This window comes from Hemibagrus wyckioides, linkage group LG11, assembly GCF_019097595.1.
Source record: "Hemibagrus wyckioides isolate EC202008001 linkage group LG11, SWU_Hwy_1.0, whole genome shotgun sequence".
Taxonomy (NCBI): domain Eukaryota; kingdom Metazoa; phylum Chordata; class Actinopteri; order Siluriformes; family Bagridae; genus Hemibagrus; species Hemibagrus wyckioides.
Genome location: NC_080720.1, coordinates 11186259 through 11211357, shown reverse-complemented (window position 1 = coordinate 11211357; position 25099 = coordinate 11186259). Strand labels below are relative to the sequence as shown.

The window sequence follows — 25099 nt, the reverse complement described above, 5'->3', positions numbered from 1 at the left end:
CATGGCTCACATCCCGTAATGACCTCGCCCTAGAAACGGCCGAACGGCTGTACACTCTCAGAGCCAATGCTAACACGGTATTAATGCGTGTCATCCAGAGACAATGTCTAACAACACCATGGCAGCTTATGATACGCAATAAGGAAGATTTATTGTTACTGGAAAATTGTCTGGATATGAAAAATCACAGCCAATAGCCTCTAAAAATTAAACCATATAGGGACAATTTATTCTGACAGATGCACAAACATGCTTAGTGAAGATTATGACTTTATTTTATATATATTTTTATATATATACACACACACAACATTTAGAGGGCATGCGTATTTACAGCACAGTTTATTTACAGACAAAAGCTTCACATACGATCAGACAGCCAACAGACAGACCTGATTTGTCAACAGAGCGGCTTTGAGTGTGTTTTAGTTCACATTAACATTTACCAAATGTAAGGTATGACAATAAACATCCAGCTTTTAGTGATTTTTAAAATGCATATGTATTGAAGTACAGCACACGACACAGCTATTCTAAATTAATATGGAAAGCAGGCACCCACACACACACACACACACACACACTCTCATCACTCATACACAAACACTCAGTCACACATACACAACACAAATTTGAGGTAGATATAACAGCAAACATTCAGACAAATACAAACACATGAACATGCATCTGGCCTTCTAGAAAAGTGTGCTTTTGTCTTTTTGTCTTGACTACAGTGGAGTAAGTATTTTAAATCATTTCCAACGTCACAATGAACATGAGAGCGTAGCTGTTTAGAGAATTCATTTTGTGCCATCGGATCGAAACAAGCAGAACAGAGAGTATCGCAATTTAAAAACAGAGACAGCAAATACAGTTGGAACAATAAGAATATAAAAAAAAGGAACAATTCTCCTTTATCATCCCTTTATTCTCGTTGATGAGATTTATGATGACATTTCGGCACATTTTTCATGGATGAGAACGTTTTTGAGTTTGACAGAAGGAACTTTGACTCTCGGGAAACCACAGTATTTTCCCCAACCGTAACTTGGAGTAAATGGGGGGTGACTGATTTATTATTATTTTAAATCAGGTTTGGTTAATACTTGTTAATAATACTCCTTTAATATTGTTTGATACTATAGTTTTGTGACAAAAACTCCTTTACATGTGCACACTCGCATACAACAAATAAGTATAGAGTTTACATGAAAGCATGTGCTCGATTGATGTACAAAAAAAAAAAAAGTTTTTCACCCAAAACTGCTACACACAGGAAACATCTTCCAACAGGGAATTAAAAAACAACAACAAAAAAAAGACACAAAGTTGTCGGCTTATCGGATAAATCTACTACACAAGTACACACTGTAAATGTAATTGCAGACTGTAGTCTGTCTGTATCATGTGTCAGCCTCCATCTATCTCTCCGGCTTTCTATCTCAAACACGCCACTGTAGGCCCATCACTGATCAGATATGATTTGGGTAGTGGATTATTTTCAGCACAGCAGGTAAGTGGAAGTAATAAACTGGCAACTCTGTGTCATTTCGTATTGTCCCATATCCTTGTATCTACAGAAGTAAGCTGAAAAGAATTCACAGTATACGATTAAAATCATAGTTTGGCTCTAGGTCTTAATTTTCTCAAAAATATACCTTTATACACAAATATATTTATCTATATATATTCATACTCTGCTCTGATTTGACGACATCTATACAAGTTAGCATGCACTTGAAAGCTTTGAAAATAAAATACATTCTATAGATTCTGCAGCACAAACCGTGACACAATTATGAGATGCACAAAGTTTCACGAAGCTTCACATGTGAAGATAGACACTACATGCTGGGTACAAAGCAAACCAAGCCAAACCAGCTCCCCTCTTTTCCTCACATTATTTCATCAGTATGTGATCTGATTTTTTTTTGTAAAGGCATGTTTGAAACGGCAACATTCATGTTCGTTTGTGACGGTGGGAATCGCTTTGGCTTCACTTTGTACTGACACCTACCATAAACGGCATAAAAAACAAGCCCTGTATGGCAAAGCGAAAGGAAATATACAATAACACACGAGACGTTAGTTGGAATGTTAGTCTGAAATCTCTCTTTGTATGTGAATGGATTATTTACATGTTTGGGGTGGTGAGAGATTAGTAGATTAATGGTGCAGAAACCTAATATGTCTAAATATGTCTTTCTTTTTCAGCTGAAGTATTTGCTTTAGGTCTCCAGAGTTGTCAAATCTTTTTCTCTAACTACAACATCAAACTACACTACATATGGCCAAAAGAATTTGTGACACTTGACCATCATAGCCATATGTGGTTATTAAACAAACTGCTGCAATAAGGTTAAAAGCACACAGTTCTTTGAATGATGTAGATTAACAATTTCCCTTCACTGGATCTAAGAGACCTAAACCTGTTCCAATGCCCCTGTGCACAAAGTGTGGTCCATGAAGACATGGTTTGCCAGGAGGAACTCAAGTGTCCTGCACAGAGCCCTGACTCTGACTTAACCCCACTGGACGCCTTTGGGATGAACTAGAACACTGACTGCACTAAACTGACCAGACCTCCTCACACAAATCAGTGTCTGATCTCACTAATGCTCTTGTGGCTGAATGAGCACAACATATAGTGGAAAGTATTTCTACAGAGTAGAGGTTATTACAACAACAAAAGTTGGACTCAATCAACAAGCACATATGGCTGTGATGTTCAGGGATCCACAAGCCTTCAGGCAGAGAGTGTACATATATACATGCTGTATGAGTGAATTCAACACTGGGGACTTTGCTGATCTGGAAGTGTTACATCTGTTTCTAATACTGGAGACTTCTTTGATGAATAGTCTTCAAATTTCTATTTCATACATTTCTACCAAAAAAATACACATTGCATGCTGTACATATAAAATCTATAATAGCCATGAGAGAGATAATATAATCTGTTAATAAACAACTCTCTCTTTCTGAATGGTCAGACAGGGGTAGTCTGTAATAAATTCACTTAATCATGACGTCAAAGCTGCTGCTGCTGCTTCTCCTTATTCCTGCAGCTCCTCTTGATCTCTTCAGTATATAAAGCTCTTTCTAAAAATATTTTGTGATTCTCCATACTCATCTATAAAAAAAGCAAATGCTGTATTGTTTATGCCAAATCATGGTACAGCTGTTGCACATTTACATTAATAAATAAATACTTCTTTAAATGATTTCTTTTTAAGGAATCATCTATATACTATTCTTGTGTTAGAAACGCAGTAAAATAAGTAATAAGCTTGGCTTAAACTTTAGACAGCTTTACGGTGTAGATCATTGTATAATATCATTTTCATTGTAAAATTCTTTAGATACATTTTATATACAAAAATATACTTCGATATTTTTACACTATATCCATATATAATTTTTTTTTTTTTTTTAAATCTGATAAAAGCTCTATCAAGATATTTACACTAGAGGAGCCAATAGTGCTGAAATAATGCAACACAATTATAATAATATAATAATTTCTTCTATTATTGGCAGGTTATTATTATAATATTGGCTTTGCCTCAACCAATGACAAGTAAAAAAAAAAATTCACTGTTATTAAAAAACAATACTTGGTCAATTGTGTAATATATATATATATATATATATATATATATATATATATATATATATATATATATATATATATATATATATATAAAATGTGTGTAATGATTTTTAATGAACAATACTGTTTAATGTTCATCGTGATTAGTTTAAATCAATATGGTGAATTTGGAAATCAATGCTGTATTTGAACTAATTGCAGTGTGTTAAATGTTTTTAAGGCTAGAACAATCATGTCAACTTACACATACCTCAGAAAAATTGGGTCTAATTTCCCCAAACCTAACCACAATACAAACTGCAATATTAAAACAGTTCATGTTTAGATCATGTAGGGCTATTCTACATGGAAAACACAATTTCATTACTAATTTAATTTCTGAAACCCTGATCTAGATTTTGCTAATAGGTCAATGCATTTTAGGCCTGTTATGTTATTAGGTGACCATACGGTAATATATATTTTATAATCTTATATATTATTAGATTAAGTGCTGGTTTGGCTGTGATGCTTTATGGCAGTTCTAATAAGTCTTACATGAGAAATACAGCCTGTGGAACTAACAAAAAAAAAGAAAAAAATTAAAAGAAAGAAAAAGAAAAAAGAAAACTTTCTTGAGAGCTTTTTCCACTGGAACATGGAATATAAATGTCTAGTAAACGGATAAAATGCAGTAGTTTGTGTCAAATATGTGGTCTGTTTTTTCCCTTTAGGATTATTATTGCTCTGAAACCAGACAGACATTGTATTAATTATGAATTGGCTGAAATCTTGCACGAAAAGAATTATGCTTGCTTTGGCACACCGAACATCGTGCAACCACACGCTCAGCATCAAACTCTCTCATCTTCCAGATGCTTCCACACCGTAAGAATGGAGTGCAGTAAACAAGCTTTGTTATCAACAGACATTTCCAGCCATATATGGCAAAAATTAAACGTAGTGGTGTAGGGGGCTTTCATGCCTTGTTCCTCACCAGCATTTTTCATCTTTTATCCACAGTTTGTCAAGGCTTTTGTTTCTTCTCTTTTTCCACATTCCCGACTATTTTAGGACGAAAGGCGAGCCGGTTTCATGCTGCGATGTTCTACAAAATTCATTCAGTCCTTCACTCGCAGAAAGCATCCAAGATTGATGATGTAGAAAAATGAATGTGATCAGAGCCCCATGTGGTGACCTGCCAGGGCTGCAGTGTGTGTGTGTGTGTGTGTGTGTGTGTGTGTGAAGTGAATATATGCTATGCATTACTGCTGCTGGAGCACGGTGTGCTCTGAGTGCTGCCGATACTGTGAGCTGCACTGCTGTTCTCTGAGGCAGGAGGAGACCTTGGCACATTTTGCCTCACTGCTGAGTCACCTAGAGAGAAGGAAAGAGAGAGAGTTTAGGAAGGAATAACACATGATCGTCCTTTATGGTTATCTGAAAAGAATGCACACCAAGGGGGTGTGATGCAACACGATGTGAAGGGTTTCCATATAATGGTCTGGACTGTATTATTCCACTTATACCACAGCCATATGCCAAGGATTACAATGTTTAATTTATTAATGAACAACAATTCCTGCATTTTACCTGGTTTATTAGTAGATTTAATGCCGTGGAATATCCAAGAGACAAGTTAGTTCCTGTTATCACTTATGTTATAGCTGTAATAAACATTCATTCCCTCACGACCATTCTGCTTCCTGCTCTCTCTCTCTCTCTCTCTCAAAAAAAAAAAAAAAAAAAAAAGTACCATGTAATTTTTCCAAGAAACAAGAAAAGCATAAACTGCTCTCTCCTGAAGACCTTTCCATGCCAGGAAACTGATACATCATAACTGATACAACGTCTGACACTAAAGACAATTATATGTATTATATGTATTAATTTGTGTTTATTATTAGTCTGGGATTATGTGGTGCATCTGCCCTACATGTGCATGAGCTGTTACTATAGAAACAACAAGATATTAGAAGGAGGCATTAATATTAACCTATTCCAGTTACAGCTGGAACATCTGTCTGAGCCGTGCTATTATACAAAGATAACACACACCTTGTGACCAATCTGAGTTCAAATATTTAACCGCTCTCTTGTGTAATGTGTCAACTGCAGTTATTTAAACCCTGATGACTAAAATCTGATCATGTGTTTGAACTGGTCTTTTGTTGGACCTGACAATATCTGAGTCAATCTTGATATAGTGTGTTGGAGCTGACTTCATGTTTCAGCCAACTGTATGACCAAAGAAACATAGACTGAAGAGAACTGACAGTGTGCGTCTGCACATATTTTAGCTAAGGGCTAACCACACACCATAATTGTGTCTCTTGCTCCATGTGTGTGTGTGTTTAGGGGTGCAGGGGTTTGTGCAATGCTTTAAATCTTGGTGGGGTATCTTGGAGGGAGAGCGAGAGAGCAAGAGAAGGAGACAGAAACAGCAAGCAAAGAATTTGAAAAACAATGACTTACAGCTGGAGAAAAAGTGATTGGATTTGTAATTACAGCAGTTGTGTTTGGAACAGTTGTATGTGTCTCTGTGTTAGTGTGTGTGTGTGTGTGTTTGAGACTGATCTCCCCATTGCTGAACCCACACTCGCTCTGCTTCTCCCTTTTTAGGCCCCATTGCAGCTAATGTCTGCCAGAAATGTTCCTTGAGCTGAAACGACCTGCTCCTCCCATAGCCTACAGAGTTAACAAGCTCCTCTTCCTCCTCACCTCACAATTCCTCTTCTCTTCCTCCTCACCTCACATTTCCTTTTCTCCTCCTCCACACCTCACACTTCCTCTTCTCTTCCACCTCACCTCTCACATCTTCTCTTCCTCCTCACCTCAAATCTGTTCCTCTTCACTCCACAGCTTATCTTCCTCCTCTCCTCATATCATCTTTCTTTCCACCTCACCTCTCGCAGCCTCTTCTCTTCTGACAAACCTCTCGCAACCTCCTCTCTTCCTCCTCACTTCACATCATCTTCCCTTCCTCCTCACCTCTCACAACCTCTTCTCTGGCTCCTCTCCTCACAGGGGGACTTGATAACTAAATGATATGATTCTTCCCACAAAGTTTCCCTATCTCTTTCAGTCGCTCTGATGCGTGTAAATTTTCTTAAACAAGCAGTGTTCATCTCCAGGGTTCAACAGCAGCGCTAACCTGTGGCATTTAACTTGTTTCTCAATCGGTGAATAAAAAAGAGCTTTCACAAATGGAAGTAAGTTACATATAAACACAGGTATTGCAGTTTAAGCACTGAAGTTCTGATTCTGTACTAATCACCAGAAGGCTGTGATTTTATGTCCTAAAACAGACATTAAACATGTACCGAATGATAAACTACGTTTGTGGAACATTGTGTACTTGTCATTTTGGGTCAAACAGATTCTTTAACCCTGAAAAAGTCCACTCTGTGCTTGGATTGGACTCTGCCTCGCTTGAAAGTCATGCTGGATAAAAGCAGCTGCCAAATAAATAAATGTAAATATAGATTAAATGGAAAGACAGCTGTATACATAAAGCATGTAGAAATAGAGCATCAGAGTCAAAGAGACCAAGTGAGACTCTTTGACTTTGAAACTACTAGATTTATCTGGCATTTGGTTGATTTTTGCCTCTAGAGGAAAGAACATCGCCTTATGTTTTGCTCATGTTTTAGTCATCTTCAAAATAACTGCAATATTTTAGGCCACTCTCAAAACCGTAAAACCTTGGGGTTTAATGTTCACGTCCCAAACAACTCCTTTTAAGGGAATTCCAGTCAGATGAGGTAACAGTTGGTTATGTGAGAAGTTAAAATGGGTATATTGATTACTTTTAGAGCTGTTATTAGAAAGACATTTCTACAGATGGCTTGAACCGCTAGACCTGGCAACCCAGGAAGTGTGACCAAGATGATTCCAAACAAGAAGTATTACGTAGTTTGTGGGTTTATCCACAGAACTAGGCTAACTTTTGAACTAAATTGTCTACCATCATATCTATTGTGTGTATTGTGTGTGTGTGTGTGGATAGTACAAGTGCATGTTAGGAGCTTTCTTAATACTGCACTGTTTATAAAATGCATTTTATTTACTCTATGTAAATACATGTAAGGTTTGGGAGGGGATAGTTTTAATTTTGTCGTCTATACAAACTAAAATCTGCTCTACATTCTGCCAGATATCAAATTATATGTTTCCACCAGAAGAAAACAAAAAGTTCAAATCTAATGGATTAAGACTTTACAAATAGTGTCTCTGGAGGAAGCCGCTAAGTTGTAATAACATGATGTTCTCCAGATATTCCAGCACAAACAGGTGGATAAAGATAATCTTGAAACTAATATTTCTTAATATTTTGATTGTGAAAAAAAAAAACACACAGACAGACCTGGAAGAACAATTGGTCTACTATTAAAAGTGTCCTGGTGAAGCAGGTCAGCGGTATTGCAGATTAGTGGCATCGTGCCAGCTATGGATGCATCTCCTCCTGGGTGTAATTAATCAATCACTGTGAAGAATCATGAAGAGAATTGCTGGAGCAGTGCAGCAGCTTCATCCTCCACATTCTGCACATAGCTTTCCCCTGAAATAGACGCTGTTGCCCTTGAACATTCTTAGATCGTTCTTAGACGTTCCGTTGAGTGAGTTTATTTTGCCGAGCAGGTGCTGTGTCTTTGCTAAATGATTTTATAGATTCTGTGTTATGAAACTCTAAACTGTTTAGCAGCTCTGTGTACGTTTAGCGGAAGGTGTGCTACCATTTGGTACTAAAAACATAAGATTATAGTATGACAAAGAAACAGTAGTCTACTCTCTTGGTCTCGGTTATCTTCTATTTCTAAAACTGACTTGATGATTGAGAATGAAAGTAGCTGCTACTTGAAACAAACTCTCTTTTTTCACCTTCCTGCGTTCTCCTAGTCCAGTGAAATGGCTTTTCCACCAGGCAAATTTTATTTGTGTTTTTGCCTGACATGTTCTTTATGCACCAGAGCAACTTAGTATCTAGCTTTCAAACATGATGGAAACAGAGTTGATGAGATTTTCATAAACTGTGCAGCTTATCTCTATCCAAAATTGATTGTTTCTTTATGGCTTCAGTGAGGGTGGGAAAGGTGGCCAGGGGGTAAAATATTGGCATCCAGTATAGGGTGTGTGTGTGTGTGTGTGTGTACATGTTTTCCTGTGAGGCCTAAACAGACCTTCGAAGCAGATGAGGGGAATTCCATTCCCAGTTCTATTGTACCCAGAATATCCCAGAATGCCTTTTGGACCATTAATGCCCACCTCCGATGACTGAAAACAGAGGAGTATCCAAGTTTCAGCTAATAAACAGGAAGTAGTTACATCACAGCGAGGCTTATGTTATTGTTATTATTCTGTCAGCACTGGATAGCTTTTTCCATGATCAAAATGGGAACTTTTCCCCATTTCCTGTTTTGACAGGATGATAACCTTCTGCAACCTGGTTAGAAACACATGAGCAGTGAAAGTCCATGTGTCAAGTGTGTGCGTGTGTGAGGTCTCTGATGCAGAAACTCTGATGCTGACTCTCACCTGTGTGTGAATAGATGAACCAGAGGGCGCCTGTAAGAAGAGCTCCTATGACAAAGGCCGCAAAGGCGATGCCCACCACTGTCGGAGTGTCCAGTATGTAAGTGTCAGCTATCAGAGAAGAAATAATATAGCGTCAAAAAACCATAAACATTCATGGCAAAAAAATGAATCAAGTGCAAAAACATTTCAGAAATGCTTGAAGATTACAAAACAGACAGAATGGTCACTTAAAGGTTTAAGTGTTTTTCCAAGTGGACTGTTTTTACTATTACTTTATTCATGCTTAATATTAAAAACTGCAGAGACAAATCAAGTTTTAGACATGGGAAATTAGGATTTTTTATAATGTTTAAAAGAGGCTTTAATATTTTAAGACTCTGTCCAATTTAGCTGTGTCTGATTAGTGATTTGCTTTGAAGCAGACTCAGGCGAGTCAAGCTGAGCTCTGATTAATCGGATTACCACTGTTGTTGTTGCTTGTGAACTGTCCGTTTTCTTTACTCTGTATTTTTTGTGATGTTTTCATTCTGTTTTGACCTCTTCAACTTTTCTTTTCTAGACTTCTCTACAATGAAAAACACATTCTCGATAGTGAACCCAGACTTTTGAAACCCATGTACCATTACACTTCAAGCTATAAGGAAAACTTGCACTCACATTGACCGCCTTGTAGAACTTCTACAGGATTAGAAGGATTGTGGGTTATGGAATCTGAAAATAAAAAGAGAAGCCAAAGCTGGTTAAAATACAAGAATACACAACCCATTAAAATCAGCACATGCAGTAACTAATGAAATGAAATAACAGAGTGAGCTTCACTCTCATCACAGCAGATGGCACAAATTCCTCTTAAAAGTCACATGTTGTTTGGAACTGAGCCCACAGGAACCTGCAGAGATACAAGAGCTGGCAGAAGCTCCTCATTCCAGAAACAGGCCAAACCCCCCGAGCGACTCCTTTGCCTGGCGATCCGGGCGGATGAGTTTCAGGCCTCTAATTAGCTCTAATGATCTCCGATCAGGCTGCACAATAGTTCCTGTGTAGCTGCAGGCAACAGGGTCACACTGGCACAGTGCCATAAACTGGGCACAAAGGCAGCTATTCTGGGAGGAACACCTTTCAGTTTTCATCTGTGATGATGGCTGATGACAGACTGTCAATGGGAAACTCACACACATCACGCACATACACACACACACACACACACACACACCCTAACTTCTAGCTTATAACGTAAAAAATGCAGTGCAAAAAAATGCAGATCATCCATGATTAGTGAGGGCAAGTAAAAGGGAGTGGTAAAGTCCAGTGCATTTCTCACTAAATCCAAAGAGCATCACTGCAGGAAAAAAAAGACCCTGCAATGCTACACAATCTACACAGGCAACACACTTAACAACCAAAAGTAATCCCAGAATGACCTAAAGAAATATTTTGGAATGCTTCATAAAGGCAGGGAGCATAGAAAGCTAAATGATGAGTAGCTCCCTGAGAAACTGTCAGCTCTCCAGATGAGCACAGAGGTCTATTCACTCCTCCAAACATTTGAACTCCCAGCTCTGCTCCACCTAGCAGCTCTAATAAAGACATGAACTGAGGGGATTGGCCCATGCAACTCAGGACTCGGTCAGTGTTCCTGACCCAGAGTTTAAACACTTTCTTTCTGTTCTCTCCTCCACCTTTTGTGGTCAGTTTGGATCTCGGTGGAGAAAGAAGGGAGGAGAATGACAAGTGAGGCCATGTGCATATGTCTGTATTCTAACCAGCTCTAGAAGGACTCTTTGCCTAGCTAAATGTTTAACACTCCCACACAACATTGCATTCTCACTGAATTGCTGTCGAACTTGGTGACTTATAACATAGCTGTGTTTCAGGAAGTGCTATATACAGCTCTGAAAAAAAAAAATAAGAGCCCACTGCAAAATAATCAGTTTCTTATGTTTTTTTCTTACAGGTTCATGTATTGATGAGATGAACAGTTTTGTTACATTTTTTGTGAACTGCTGACAATATTCCTCCTAAATTCATAATATCACTATTGTTATTTAGAGTGTATATTTAAAGGAAATGACAACACATCAAAATAACCCAAGATCATGCAGTATTTGCGGAGCTTTAATAACTCAAATAAAACAAAATGCAAATAATTTGTAAACAAATTGTGTTAATGCTTTGGCTAAATAACATTAAGAAATCAGTATTTGGTGGAATAACCCTGATTTGCATGCGTTTTGGCTCCATGCTCTCCACCAGTTTTTCACATTGCTGTTGGGGAACTTTATACCACTCTTTTTGCAAGAAAGCAAACAGCTCAGCTTTGCTTGATGGTTTGTGACCATCCATCTTCCCCTTGATGACATTCCAGAGGTTTTCAATAGGGTTCAAATCTGGAGATTGTTTTGTTGTATTAATATAGCAGGCACATTTTATTTGACTGTCCTTAAATGGCTTTCCGGAGAACTTGAGTGATGTAGCCTAGTTTAGTTTTTCTCCTGTAGTTCAGTTCTGTACCATTTTCCAAAACTGAAGTCCTAGAGGTTTTAAATCTCACTGTCAGGTCTGAAAAGACGGAAGTACAGAGAAAAGTTCAATGCTTAGTAGATTTTGCTTGTTTTCATTACTGGATTTTCAAGGTTATATTAAATTGAAAATGTGGGTAGTAAACCATCATGACCGCATAAGAATGCTAAGCATTAGTTTAATGCAAAACTGAAAGACATTCATTCACCTGCTACTTTATTAGTAACACAAGGAGACCTGCTCATTCATGCAGATATTCAATTAGCCAATAATGTCATGCAGAGACAGGTTAAAATTTTCATTGAATTCAGTTAAAAGGGAAAAAATGGGATCTCAGTGACTATATTATAGTGGTATACTTGCTGGTGCCAAGTGGTCTGGTTTGAGTCTTTCAGAAACTGCTGATCTCATGGGCTTTTCATACACACACAACACCCAGTGAGTGGCAGGTCTGCAGACCAAAACATTTTGTTGATGAGAGAAGTCAGAGGAGAAGACAGCTGACAGAATCTGGGCAATAGAAGACTGGCAAAACAGCGTCTGGTCTTTTTCCAATCACTGGCTGTCTAACTTCTATGAACCTGTGCTCATTGTAGCCACAGATTTCTGTCCTTAGCTAAAAGGAGTTCAACTTGATGGGGTCGTCTGCTGGTGTAGTCCATTCACCTGACATGTTGTGTATTCCGAGATGCATTTCTGCTCACCATAGGTGTATCTGTCTTGCCATTCTCTTCTGACCACAGTTGCATCATTCTCTGTAAACTCTAAATCTCAGGAGATCAGCAGTTTCTAAAATACACAGCCAGCCTGCCAGACACCAAACACCATACTATGGGTAAAGTCACAGAGATCACATTATTTCCTCATTCTGAGGTTTGATGTGAAAATTAACCAAAGATCTTTACCTGTAACTGGATGATTTTATTTGTTGTGCTGCTTTCACATGATTGGCTGATTGGAAAATTGCAAATGCGTTCCTAATAAAGTGCTCACTGGACATGTATTGTAACTCATACCACTTGCTAGAAGTGTGCTTGTTCAGAAATATATTGTTACAATGAGCATCACAATTTTGTATCACTACTTCCTATTTAGAAAAAGGTAAAGAGAGAATTTATCATGCAGCAGTAAAAGCAGCATTTGGTCAGCATGCCCAAATGGTCCTCTTTGATTTGTAGATCAGCCTCCAGCGTTGGGATACTATCCAGCATGAACCACTAGGCCTTTTCAAAAGGAGTGTTTTCTTTGCCATCCCTGCATAAGAGGTGTCTTTGTCTTCAAAGCATAGCTCAGAGACTTTTTCATTACGCCTACGTCATATTTGCGTTTTTCTAATCCTCACCAGGGAATGAGAGGTCACAACTCTGGCACAATTGAACATAATCCCTTCACCAGTAAAATTTCTTCAAAATCTGCAAATGCAATACTGATTCAGACAGGATTCAACTTCAATTTAGAGTATACCAGGTGCGAGACTGAGGAGTCTTTTTGAAAGTGCATTCTGTTATGTTTTGAATAATAGCCAGCCAATGCTCTGCTTGATCACGATCACACAAACAAAGCTTGTAAGTCACTTAGAGATTCAAACAAGCATCATTTATCAACTAGACCTGACCGAGGTTAATTATCTCACTTCTGGTCACCATGCCTCATTTCCTATAAGCACCACAACAGATGATTAGCGTGCTGAAATCTTCAGCAGTGCAATGAGTCAGAGTTGGCTCACTCTCTGTGCTCTCTAAAAGTACAGTGTAACTGGGCCAAGAGTGAAGAGCAGGCTGAAATCAGCCAGGCCCAGATTAGGTCATAATTAAAGACGTGATGCTTGGCACCTATCCAGATCTCCTGTAGAGCAAAAGAGGAGCCATGTGGATGCACATGTAAGTATACGTCACATCAGGGCTCCAAACCAACTCGGTGAACACTGTGCTCAAGATTGATTAAATGTAGATCTTTGGTCATCACAAATCTTTTAAGATGTGAGACATCCCAGACATTATGACAGATTTCACACATTCGATTAGTCCTTTAGTTCATCAAACATCCCATACTAAAAGACCTTAGAATAAAACACAACACACTTTAAGATCAGGCTCGGAACGCACAACTAGTCTATGAGTAGATCAGCGGGATTGTATACCTCAAAGATCATTTGGAAAGATAACGTTTAAGACCAGTATAAAGTAGTGATACCTGCAGCCATCTTCAGGACCCAGGCGTTAGCTGATCTAGCACACTTTGGAAAGGGTGCAATTAGACATTTTATTTTTAAACCTAATTCGCAAATTCCTCTTACTATGGTAGATGCCAATTTAAAAAAAAGCCAAGCCAAAAAATACTATTAAATGCTACATTCATTAAGTATAAAGTATTAAGCAGTAAGTATTAATGCTGTGACTCCAAATGGAAACTGGGTGAAGTAGACCTTACATAAGGATGAAATTTAAAAATAATTGACATCAGCTCATTAATCGAAAGTGGGGTGGAAGTTTTACAAGGGAGGGATGATATCTGGCATTTGTTTTTCTGACAAACTTGGGGGGGGGGTATGGCTGTCATGAAATAGGCAAGCAACAAACCAGCCTTGTACATTGCAAAATGGCATAACTGTTTATCTATGAAACATAACCATGTGAAATCAATAAAATAATTTCTGTTTGTCATGCTCCATTTCCTAATGTATGACTGCATTACGTCAAGGCTTTCTCTGGCTGTGCTCCCAAACCCAACACACACTCCTCCGTTGTTTTTGAGCATCCCTCTCTCTCCCACTCCATCACTGTATACCTCCCTCTTCTCATTGTGCCGGGAAAAGGACTGCCTCAGAGGATGGCTAAATGAAAACAACTGTTCTGTTTTCCATTCTGCCGGGGACACATCAGCATCGCAGGGCCCCCTGCTCGGTTTTTTTAATCAACCCCACACGGCATGAACTGTTCGTTCAATAAACACACCCACATATACACAATATGTATAAGACACCGCTGCACACTAACACACTCCAGATGCAGTAATATCCCATGATCCATGACAAGACTCTGTGATCTATCTAACCCGCTCACACACACATTGTTTGTTTTTCAATGTGTTCCTTCTTCTTCTCACATTCATGTGTACTCATTTGATGTCATCTTTCTCTGTCCAAGACAGTTTTGTTACAGAAGAACATAAGAACCAAGAAAGACTTATTTAAAAGGACATATTTTGAGGAGGACCCAGGTAGTAAGGTCAACAGTAAGGTCAATCAGGTATCTCAACAGAGAACTGAACTGAGCTGGACACGCACACACACACACAACACATACACACACACACATACAACTGAGAACTGTTTTCAACAGAGATCTATACTGTGCTGGACACAGACACACACACACACACACACACACACAAATTGTCCTGTTTGCACACGTCACTTTACATTACACTTTACACTTTATATTGATCCTGTTTACATGTTAACTCTATTATTTGCACTCACTGTCAACACTATTCTTTTGCACAGAGTCGGTCTACAGTATGTTGTTTGTCTGCACTTGCGTGTCTCGTCATCCTGTGCACTTCTGTTGTATGTCTAGGTTTCGTGCACTTTAATTAGAGTTTAGTTTTATCTCTATGTTTAACTCTATGTTTGTCTGTGTCACTGCACTTTGTCTGTGTTATGTGTAGCACCTCTGGTCTAGGAGGAACGTTGTTTCACTTCACTGTGTACTGCATCAGCTATATATGGTTGAAGTGACAAAGCTTCTTTGACTTTGACTTTGACTTGAAGTTCATGTTACTTCAGGGGGAACTGTTTATTCTAAGGTAACTTAACTACAGTGCTATTTATAGTTAGCTATGTAGCCAGCTAATTTAAAAGAATGTATTATTGGTAAATGTAGTAAATGTAACTAGCTGTAGTAAATATAGCTAGCTAGCTAAACTCCCAGAATGAATTATTTGTTGCAAGAAAACTTAATCATTTGGTAAATATAGCTAACTAAACTCATGTGGTAAATATAGCTAACTAAACTCAAAGAATGCAAATTATTACCTGTTATGACAAGTCTTGTGGTAAATATAGCTAGCTAGCTAAACTTTAATTAAAGCTAAGCTAAATTAATTATTAGCTGTAATGAACTTGGCTTTATCCTGAGGTACATCTAGCTAGTTACCTAACTAACAGAGTCAATAATTAGTGATAAACTAAACTAGATTAGTGGTAAACATAGCTTCACCCTGTTACAAATTTATTTTCTAGGATAACAGAATGAATTATTGGTGGTAAGCTAACTTCATCCTTCTAGTTAAAGCTAGATAAATCTAGGTAAATATCGCCTACATTAACACAGGAACATGGTACCATCTAATTTACCAGTAGCCTTCTGTTTACATTGCTGCCTGTTAGATTTTAAGCTATTGCTTAAGATTTAAAAACTAAGTTCTCCCCCTTTAAAATACTAATATTGTTTGTTTTCTTCCAGTTAACAGTTCATCACAGAAATTACGATTCAAAATGGATAATGTAAAAAAGAATAACGAAGGCTTGAAGAAGAACCAGGCTTCAAAGGACTGTGAAATGCTATTCGTGTTAGAATTAATCGCTGAAATAATCAGACACTATTTACGTTATGATATGTTGGTTTGTGTACCCGTTAGCAATATAATCATCATCACCTTCATTTCTGCCTCCATCACTGATGACCACCAGCGGCTTCGTGGAGGTTTTGCTGTTCATCATCATTTTGATAATGGTTTCCCCGCTAACGGACGTGCAGGCCTCGTTAGGAAGCATACACTGCATGGAGAGAAAGAAAACACAAAGAAAACAGCTATGATCTTCCCAACTTACAACACAGCACCAGCACATGTATTAGGGGAAAAGAAAAATACCACATGCCCCGACATAGAGAAAAAATGTCAATTTGCTTGATTTTCTATCCTTTTAGTCAGGAGGATAGGATTAAGAAATGGATGTAAGGCATGTATGGTGTAAATATGGAGTGCAGAAAAAAATGAAAGCCATGTGAATTAGAGTTTCTCTATCCTAGAGCAAATTGAAAATGATGCTTTGATCTGAAAGTTTAAATACACATGATTCTGTTTAACATTTCACTGCTCTTCTGTTGGTCCAGACTGTACTCACTCAGCAAGGTTAACCTGAGTCAGCTGTGACATACACAGCCACCACAGCACTCAGTCCCATGTAAGACACATTATTACGGTTAAAATACAGCTACGGTATTTACAGTGTCTATAAAGTCTACAATATATACTATAAAGTCTATAAAGCTTGTGGTTTATCACAGTATGACTGTATAATTACAAAAGCATTCAGAACATCTTTGTATACATATAGAAGGTTGAGTGAAATATTGACATATTTACATGAATTTCAGATTTTCAGTATTTAGTTGTCCCCTTTCTGCCTTAATGGCAAACATTATAATCCACTTTAGATAAAAATCCATTGGACTGCTGTCTAAATAAACATAAACACAAGAAAACTCTGAATATTTGTTCAAAACCGTTAACATGGCCAATATCCCAACTTTGCTTACATTTAAATAGGGTTATAGAAATAGTGCATCCGTTCATTTCCAGTAAAAAAAAAAAAATATATCCCTGATTCTCAAAGCAGTCTCAGACTTTTGACCCTACTGTATGTCTGGTAAGTCATGTTTCCAGATATCTTTAATAAGTGTATTTGATTTACATTGCTTAAGTGAACTCTGTATACATCAGAGAGATTAGAGTGTCTTCCCGATGCATGGACATCGCAGCAAAATTCGCAATGTACAGTTACCAGAATACATCACATTTATTTTGGTTTAAATAAAAAAAATTGTCTTAATACTCCACATAATCCTTCATACACCAACCAGGCATAACATTATGACCACCTGCCTAATATTGTGTTGGTCCCCATTTTGCTGCCACAACAGCCCTGAGCAACAGCAACAGTAGCTTGTCTGTTGGATCGGATCAGCCTTCGCTCTGCATGTGTATCAGTGAGTCTTAGCCACCCATGATCCTGTCGCTGGTTCACCATTGTTCCTTCCTTGGACCATTTTTGATAGATACTGACCACTACAGACCGGGAACACCCCACAAGAGCTGCAGTTTTGGAGATGTTCTGATCCAGTCGTCTAGCCATCACAATTTGGCCCTTCGTCAAACTCGCTCAAATCCTTACGCTTGCCCATTTTTCCTGCTTCTAACACATCAACTTTGAGGACATAATGTTCACTTGCTGCCTAATATATCCCACCCACTAACAGGTGCCATGATGAGGAGATCATCAGTGTTATTCACTTCACCTGGCACTGTTCATAATGTTATGGCTGATCAGTGTATACTTTATATAATCTTCACTTCCCTATACAGTAGTATATAATGGAATCTTTACCAAAACATCTATTCTGACAGGATATACAGTGTGTAACGCGCAGTTATTTTTACTGGTCATTTTATTGAAGGTAAAATACAATAAGGTCACATTTCCAGACATATGCAAGTATAGTTTAAAATAAAATAAAAAAATAGTCATCCATGTTAAATAAGATAGAATTTCATCTAAGATGGCTGGCCTCATGACACTGATATGACCATATTATTTAGCTAATACTAAAGTGAGATGAGTCACATAGTCATCTGTGTGGCAGTGAAGATTAGATCAGTTTTTGGATGAGAGAAAAACATCAGAACATCTATTAGCTAATATTATATTTTATTTATATTATATATTTTATACCTATAAGCTACTAAGGTATAATATATTATTAGAGTTAATCAAGATCATTTTAGAAGCATAATTAAAAAATAAACTGCTATACAATCCTACACATTTCAAACAGGATCATCTACACCCAGAAAACATTAATTAGAGATTATATTTAAAACATGTATTCTCTTTGAGAAGAGAGAGAGCAGAATATACTCAGCATTTAACACACTGGTAAAGGACGCAGATGGAATTCAGAAAGGGAGCTGAATAGAGAGTTTAGCGCTGAGATTTATATGTCCCACTGTGGTGAAGAGAGGGCGGACTCTGGCAGCTGGAGCGGATTAACCAGTGCCAAGGTGCTGACGTGAAAAACAAACGTTCAGAATGAATGGGGCAGTCAAGAGGGCAGCGTGTGACAGAGCCAAAGTGTTGATGCTCTCACTAGGAGCCCTAATGAAAGGTGTGTATATTAAATTCAATATTTTTTGCGTCATCACCATTTGTCAGTTGATTTATGGTCCCACCAACTCAGACTCAAAAACAAGTATAAGTTTGACTGTATGAGAAAAATAATGAATGACTTTAAGACTTTTGATTTGTTTAAGCATAAAAAAAAAATCAGTGGGGGAATAAAACAAGTATAAGAGGAGAACTAGAAAAAGAAAGGGAAGAGAGAGAAAATGGGATGAAGGAGAGGGAGAAGAGAATCATGAGCATGTACAGGAGGGAAGAAAACAAGGATAGGAGAGGAGAGGAGAGGAGAGGAGAGGAGAGGAGAGGAGAGGAGAGGAGAGGAAAATGTACAGGAGGGAAGAACACGGAGAGGTGAGGTGAGGTGAGGACAGGACAGGAGAAGAGAGGACAGGTGAGGAGAGGAGAGGAGAGGAGAACAAGGAGAGGTGAGGTGAGGTGAGGTGTGGAGAGGAGAGGAGAACAAGGAGAGGTGAGGTGAGGACAGGACAGGAGAAGAGAGGACAGGTGAGGAGAGGAGAGGAGAGGAGAGGAGAGGAGAGGAGAGGAGAGGAGAGGAGAGGAGAAGTGAGGTGAGGTGAGGTGTGGAGAGGAGAGGAGAACAAGGAGAGGTGAGGTGAGGTGTGGAGAGGAGAGGAGAGGAGAGGAGAAGTGAGGTGAGGTGAGGTGTGGAGAGGAGAGGAGAACAAGGAGAGGTGAGGTGAGGTGAGGTGTGGAGAGGAGAGGAGAGGAGAATGAGAATGTACAGGAGGGAAGAACAACAATGAGAGGTGAGGTGAGGTGAGGTGAGGTGAGGTGAGGTGAGGTGAAGTGAAGTGAAGTTAGGTGAGGTGAGGTGAGGAAAGGTGAGGTGAGGTGAGGTGAGGATCAAGAAAAAGTAAAGCTCCATACCTCTGGCAGACCTGGATGCATGTTGTGTCTCTTTGAGCAGATGGACATCTCACAATGCAGGAACAGCAAAGGTACCTTGAACTTTGACCTGAAGTCAAAGCTAAATCGTTTCCTGTCCACCTTCGGAGGGTAGTAAAGGACAGACTCGTCTTTGGGACATATGTTCTCGATGAGGACGTATTCAGATAGTACCTCATGATTAGAATTTGCAGAGATGAAGCATGTCTGAATCATGAAGCTCAGATCAGGATCTGCTTTAGTGGCTGAGATCTGTGAGAGAGAGAGAGAGAGAGAGAGAGAGAAGGAAAGAAAAGGTGATCATTGCTCAATAAATGATTCGTTCAATTTTGACTACTGATTACATTTATAAAACTGTGCGAGTACTTACAATCAAAACTGAGAGCTGCACACAAAGTCACATGACATGGCATCTTACTAACACTAACAAATATACACTAACACATAACATAAACACTAACAAAACGACACCATCTAACAAACACAAGCACAGACTATACGCTCTCAACACAGCATGGCCAATATCAGAAATAGGCTCATAAAAATGAGAAAGTGTGTGTTAGCAGTATAACAGCAACACTTTACAGAACAATATTTCTCTCATACACGTGTGCACACATACACAACTGCACACGCTTCAAATCCTTTCCAAAACGCTGATGTTTGTGCTCTTTGATGTTTCAAACTGTATCCTAATACGGTTATGTCAATAAATCACACAGAATTAAATTTGAAAGCGAGACGGAGACAGTAAGAGAGGAGAACATGATGGACACAGTGTTCTTCTCTATATGGGGTGATAAATAAAGAAAACAGACTGATAACCACAGTGCAGGTTTGCAGTGAGTTGATGAATCAGCTGTTTATGGCTTCGATGCACTAAGTCATACTTCTGTATAGTCCTACAGCTGATAATGATTAACACACACACACACACACGTATACATTCTCATCTATTTGCTTTAGTGATGCTAACATTCTGAAGGAATATATATATATATATCTATATATACACACACTCAAGACTCCTCACTTCCAATAATCACAAATTGCCATGAAATTTCTTTCAGATTTAAAAAGCATATTTTAACATCCAAACCACAGAGATCTTCTTTTCTAAACCCTCAGCTATGTTTCTAAATATGTGATGCCACAATAATAATGACCAACACGAAGAATAACTGATCGGTTAATAAAGTCCTGCCTTAGTCTTGCATTATTATTCATAGTGTTATAAACAATGTAAATGACTGCTGTAGTTACTGCAATGATAATATATACATTACTACCATACTTCACTAACAGATCTGGCAATGCTTGAGGTGCTTATAATAATTAAGTTGATTGGTCAAGCACATTTGTGTGGACTTTCTTGTGTGAGAAATGCTGCAAAAATCCAAAATTGAATGCAGGCAGTTCAAACACATCGAAATGATCCATAAATAAATGTCAGACGTGAGTGTTTGTGTGATCCAAGTATTTAGTTATCAGTTTTTTATTTGTGACACTGGAAAATATTTTTATTCAGCTCATTTTATTTATTTGCAGATTTTGCAACAAAGCCCAGTAAGTTGCCATTCACTGCATTAAACTGGTGTAGCAGCTAAAGTATCTGTAAAGTATCATTACTGACAGATGGATAAATCTGAATAAAGTCATAGGAGTTAAATGTCACCTTCCCAACCCAGGGGCTGTACATGTATATGGCATTCTAAGGGTACAGGAATGGTTTTACAGGCCAGTGCTCTGACTAATACACATACAAAGCTCAATTCACTTTGATATACGAGACAAGTGTTACTCATGGTACTCTGATAGCAAGCCTGAGCTCATCAAACCTTACTTCCTTAAAGTTCCAGCCATATATATGACATTTGCATACTTTTCCTTGTCCCACAGGTCACAAGTGAAGGTCACTTTCTTAGTCCTGTAAAGTAAATACCTGGCTAATGTTGCTAAAAAAATTAAGTTTATATTTACCAGATTTCATCCAGCAAATTGCATATCTAATGCATCACATGCTTATCTCAAAAGACATGCACTTAAATAATTGTACAGAAATGCAAAAACAAATTCTAAAGGAATATACAAATCAGACTTAAACTAACCATAGCTTTGTCCTTTATGTACTATGCTTGCTTCTATTTATTATATTTTATTATTATAATAAATAATATATTTATTATATATAAATATATAATAAATATATATATATATATATATACAACATAAAAAAGTGTTGTAACGTTGTATTTTACCTCCACAAAAATGGGCCTGTTCTCCATGACCTGGAAGAAGGAGGGAGGTTGTGGGTGGCGGAATAGGCTGGTGTTATACAGCTCCATGCTGAATGTCACGTTTTCCACAGGTTCATGCTGAACGTTTGGTCCAGACCAGGGAAAGTGAGGAGGAGCATCTTCAGCTTTACGGTATGTACAGTTAAACTGGAGACAGAGACACAGAGAGATACTGTAAAAACATCGACATCAGTTAGCTACAAAATGAGCTGCAATATGTTGAGAGAGAGAGAGAGAGAGAGAGAGAGAGAAAGAGAAGGGACAGCGAGAGAGACAAGGGAGAAATGAATAATGCAATTCAATTTTGTTTGTACAGAGCTTTTAATAATGGACATTGTCACAAAGTAGCTTTACGGAAATATATAAACTGAGGGTATAAATTATGTATTTGAAATGTATCCATAATATATCTTGGTCATCTTGATTCTTTGGCAAAAGAGAAATTGCTGTAATTGTTATGCCAGTAAAGCTCATTGAACTGAACTCAACTGAACTGAATTCAATTAAACTGAATGGAACTTCACTGAACTGAATTGAAAGACAAAAAGCAACAGGTCTAGCATGAGCCAAACCTCTAGTGATAAGAATAACATCTGATTTCACTGAAAAGATGGAGGAATAAATAACAGTGACAAGATTTGCATGTAAGAGAGAGGGAGGACAGAGGCAAGAGAGGGAGAGATAGAGAGAGAGAGAGAGAGAGAGAGAGAGAGAGAGAGAGAAAGAGGTGGAAGAGGAGTATGGCAGAGGTCCAGAGCAGCAGGTCGACAGGAGTTCAGACACAGACACTGTGAGAAGACATGAAAGCTTTTCAGAGCCCTTGAACTGTTTTTACTAGCACTGGGGGAGTCTGGGAAATGTAGTCTCAGGGTTGAAGCTCTGCAGGCCATCTTAAGACATTTATATATCATTTGCTATGCATGACAATGAAAGCGTACTTGGATTACAAGGATAATGCCTTTTTATGGCTAAAGCAAATGTACAACAGTGACGGTTATATGCAAAAGAGGCCAGACTCTTGCTCTGAAACATGATCCGTAATACTGGAATGAAGCAGTAATCTTAGACATGTGTATATATTGTACATTTTATGGTTAATCTGGTGTTGTACAGCTTACAACAATAACAACAGCTAAATTTTATGGTTCCTAGCTAAATATATTCACAGTCTATGTTATGAAACAATCATCAGTACTAGACGTTTTCAATCCTTGGGAAACTCCATATTGTTGACGTATTCTTTTAGATATTTATTTTAATCCCATTTATAAAGATACGAAACAAGCAAACAAATGCTATCTGGGAAACTACGGTTTGTTTGTATGCAGTTATGCAGAATCGGATGTCTGTGTCATTGGATGGATTCCAGCTAGTTATCTTCCGCTGATGCTTAGACAGCTGTGTGATACAGAGCTGTTGTTAGACTACTGATCAGAAGGTTGTAGGTTCAACTCCCAGAACTACCAAGCTGCCATTGCTGGACCCTTGAGCAAGGCTCTCAATCCTTAACTACTCAGCTGTATAAATGAGGTAAAGGTAAGTCGCTTTGGATAAGGGTGTCTGCCAAATGCTATAAATGTAAATGGAGCTGAGGAACCAGAAATGTCAGAAGATGGAAGCAATCAACTGGCTGAATTGGATGAATCACAACAACTGAACCTGTTTGCACGACTGCTTTTAAAACTACGGGAGCATAAAACATGACGTCTGTGACTTTGTGGTTCGAAGAAGTAAAAGACCTTTTACTGGCAAATGCAGTGAACCGAGTAGTGCTCAGTGCTCGGAAGAAAACTTCCTTTAAGCAACTACCCATCCAAAATAAATTAAAAAATTATGTCTGTGGAAGCTTCACTTACGTGACTAAGTAAAGTCTCTGCTTTGAATCCAGTGGAAATGCATAATTTTTTTTTTACAAGTTAACTACTGCATTAAGACGGTTTTGTTTGCAAAAGATGTGTCTGAGGACTGGATTGTGTTATGAACTTCTTATGAATACAGGTGCTCAAACTTTAAACCCTGATTCCCCTGTTAAAACATCATACCAATATGCTAAAGCGGTGTCCCGATGATGTTCTCTCTGAGAGCAGCACGTCACCAGAATCCAGGTCTTCATCATCCGATGGCCAACCGCTGCCATCCCTGCTGTCCGATTGTTTGATCACGATCTGTTGATCACAAAGATGAGATCTTGACACAATCCATTTCTCTAAATGAAATATGTATAATATTGTTTCCTTTATAAAGCAGCGTGTGTGTGTGTGTATATGTGCGAGCTCTAATAGCTCAAAAAACATGTGCTGGAATTAAGACATGGGAATGCTCAAGTGTTTCAACATTGCCAGTCCCAGGGTAGAAATCCTAAGCATAGTTTTCACATCTTAACTGATAATAAAAGGAAATCATCTTGACCTTTAACAGTACAGCGATGATGAAAATCTTTGATAATGTTGCCTAATGAAGATGAAACCCTGAGCTTGGTCATTGGCTGAGACCTTGTGGAGGGTTCTCAGCTTAGACTCGGACACATCTCTGCCCTGAACACATAGGACACAATCACTAATCACTCTCTAGGCTCTTCATTCACACCAAAGCTGGGAGTTGGGAGTTTGCCCGGATCTAATGGAGCAGGGCTAAAACGCGTTGTATCAAATTTCCTCCGCGAATTATCACAGGACATCAGTGAGGAAGTGACTCATTTAAGCGGAGTGAAAACAAGCGAATCGAATCAGAACTCGGATGGAGAGATTCAGAGCAGTCATGCAGCCTCAGCTGACCCTGATCATCTTTCATCTTTAACAGAAATTAAACTGAACTTTCCAACACGCGTCTTTATTTTTAAATGATCTGCACACTATTGAACTGTGTCCATTTATGGGTTCAGTTAATGTTAGGAGTAAAAAGTAGTTAAAATAACATTTTGGGTATTCAACAAAGGCCAGTTTATTAAAAGGTAAGCATAAATAGCAAGAACTACTGTAGCAGACACTGTTAAAGCAGCATCCGTTGTGTATATATATATATATATATTTTACATTACATTACATACATTTCCCTTAACTGGATTAT

The 25099-nt window shown here is 38.3% G+C and overlaps 1 protein-coding gene across 3 annotated transcripts in view; it reads right to left on the bottom strand.

The window, feature by feature from the left end:
• Positions 1 to 257: 257 nt before the first annotated feature.
• tgfbr3 (transforming growth factor, beta receptor III) overlaps positions 258 to 25099 on the bottom strand; it is a 102590-nt gene continuing 77748 nt past the window's right edge. For all 3 annotated transcript variants that reach the window (XM_058402437.1, XM_058402436.1, XM_058402438.1), the window contains 7 exons: positions 24076 to 24198; positions 21995 to 22180; positions 19719 to 19988; positions 16307 to 16427; positions 9785 to 9838; positions 9128 to 9235; positions 258 to 4969 (listed from right to left, as the gene is read on the bottom strand). In XM_058402437.1, the coding sequence (XP_058258420.1) occupies positions 4851 to 4969; positions 9128 to 9235; positions 9785 to 9838; positions 16307 to 16427; positions 19719 to 19988; positions 21995 to 22180; positions 24076 to 24198 (981 nt within the window). In that variant the 3' untranslated portion in view covers positions 258 to 4850. The remainder of the gene's footprint in view (positions 4970 to 9127; positions 9236 to 9784; positions 9839 to 16306; positions 16428 to 19718; positions 19989 to 21994; positions 22181 to 24075; positions 24199 to 25099) is intronic.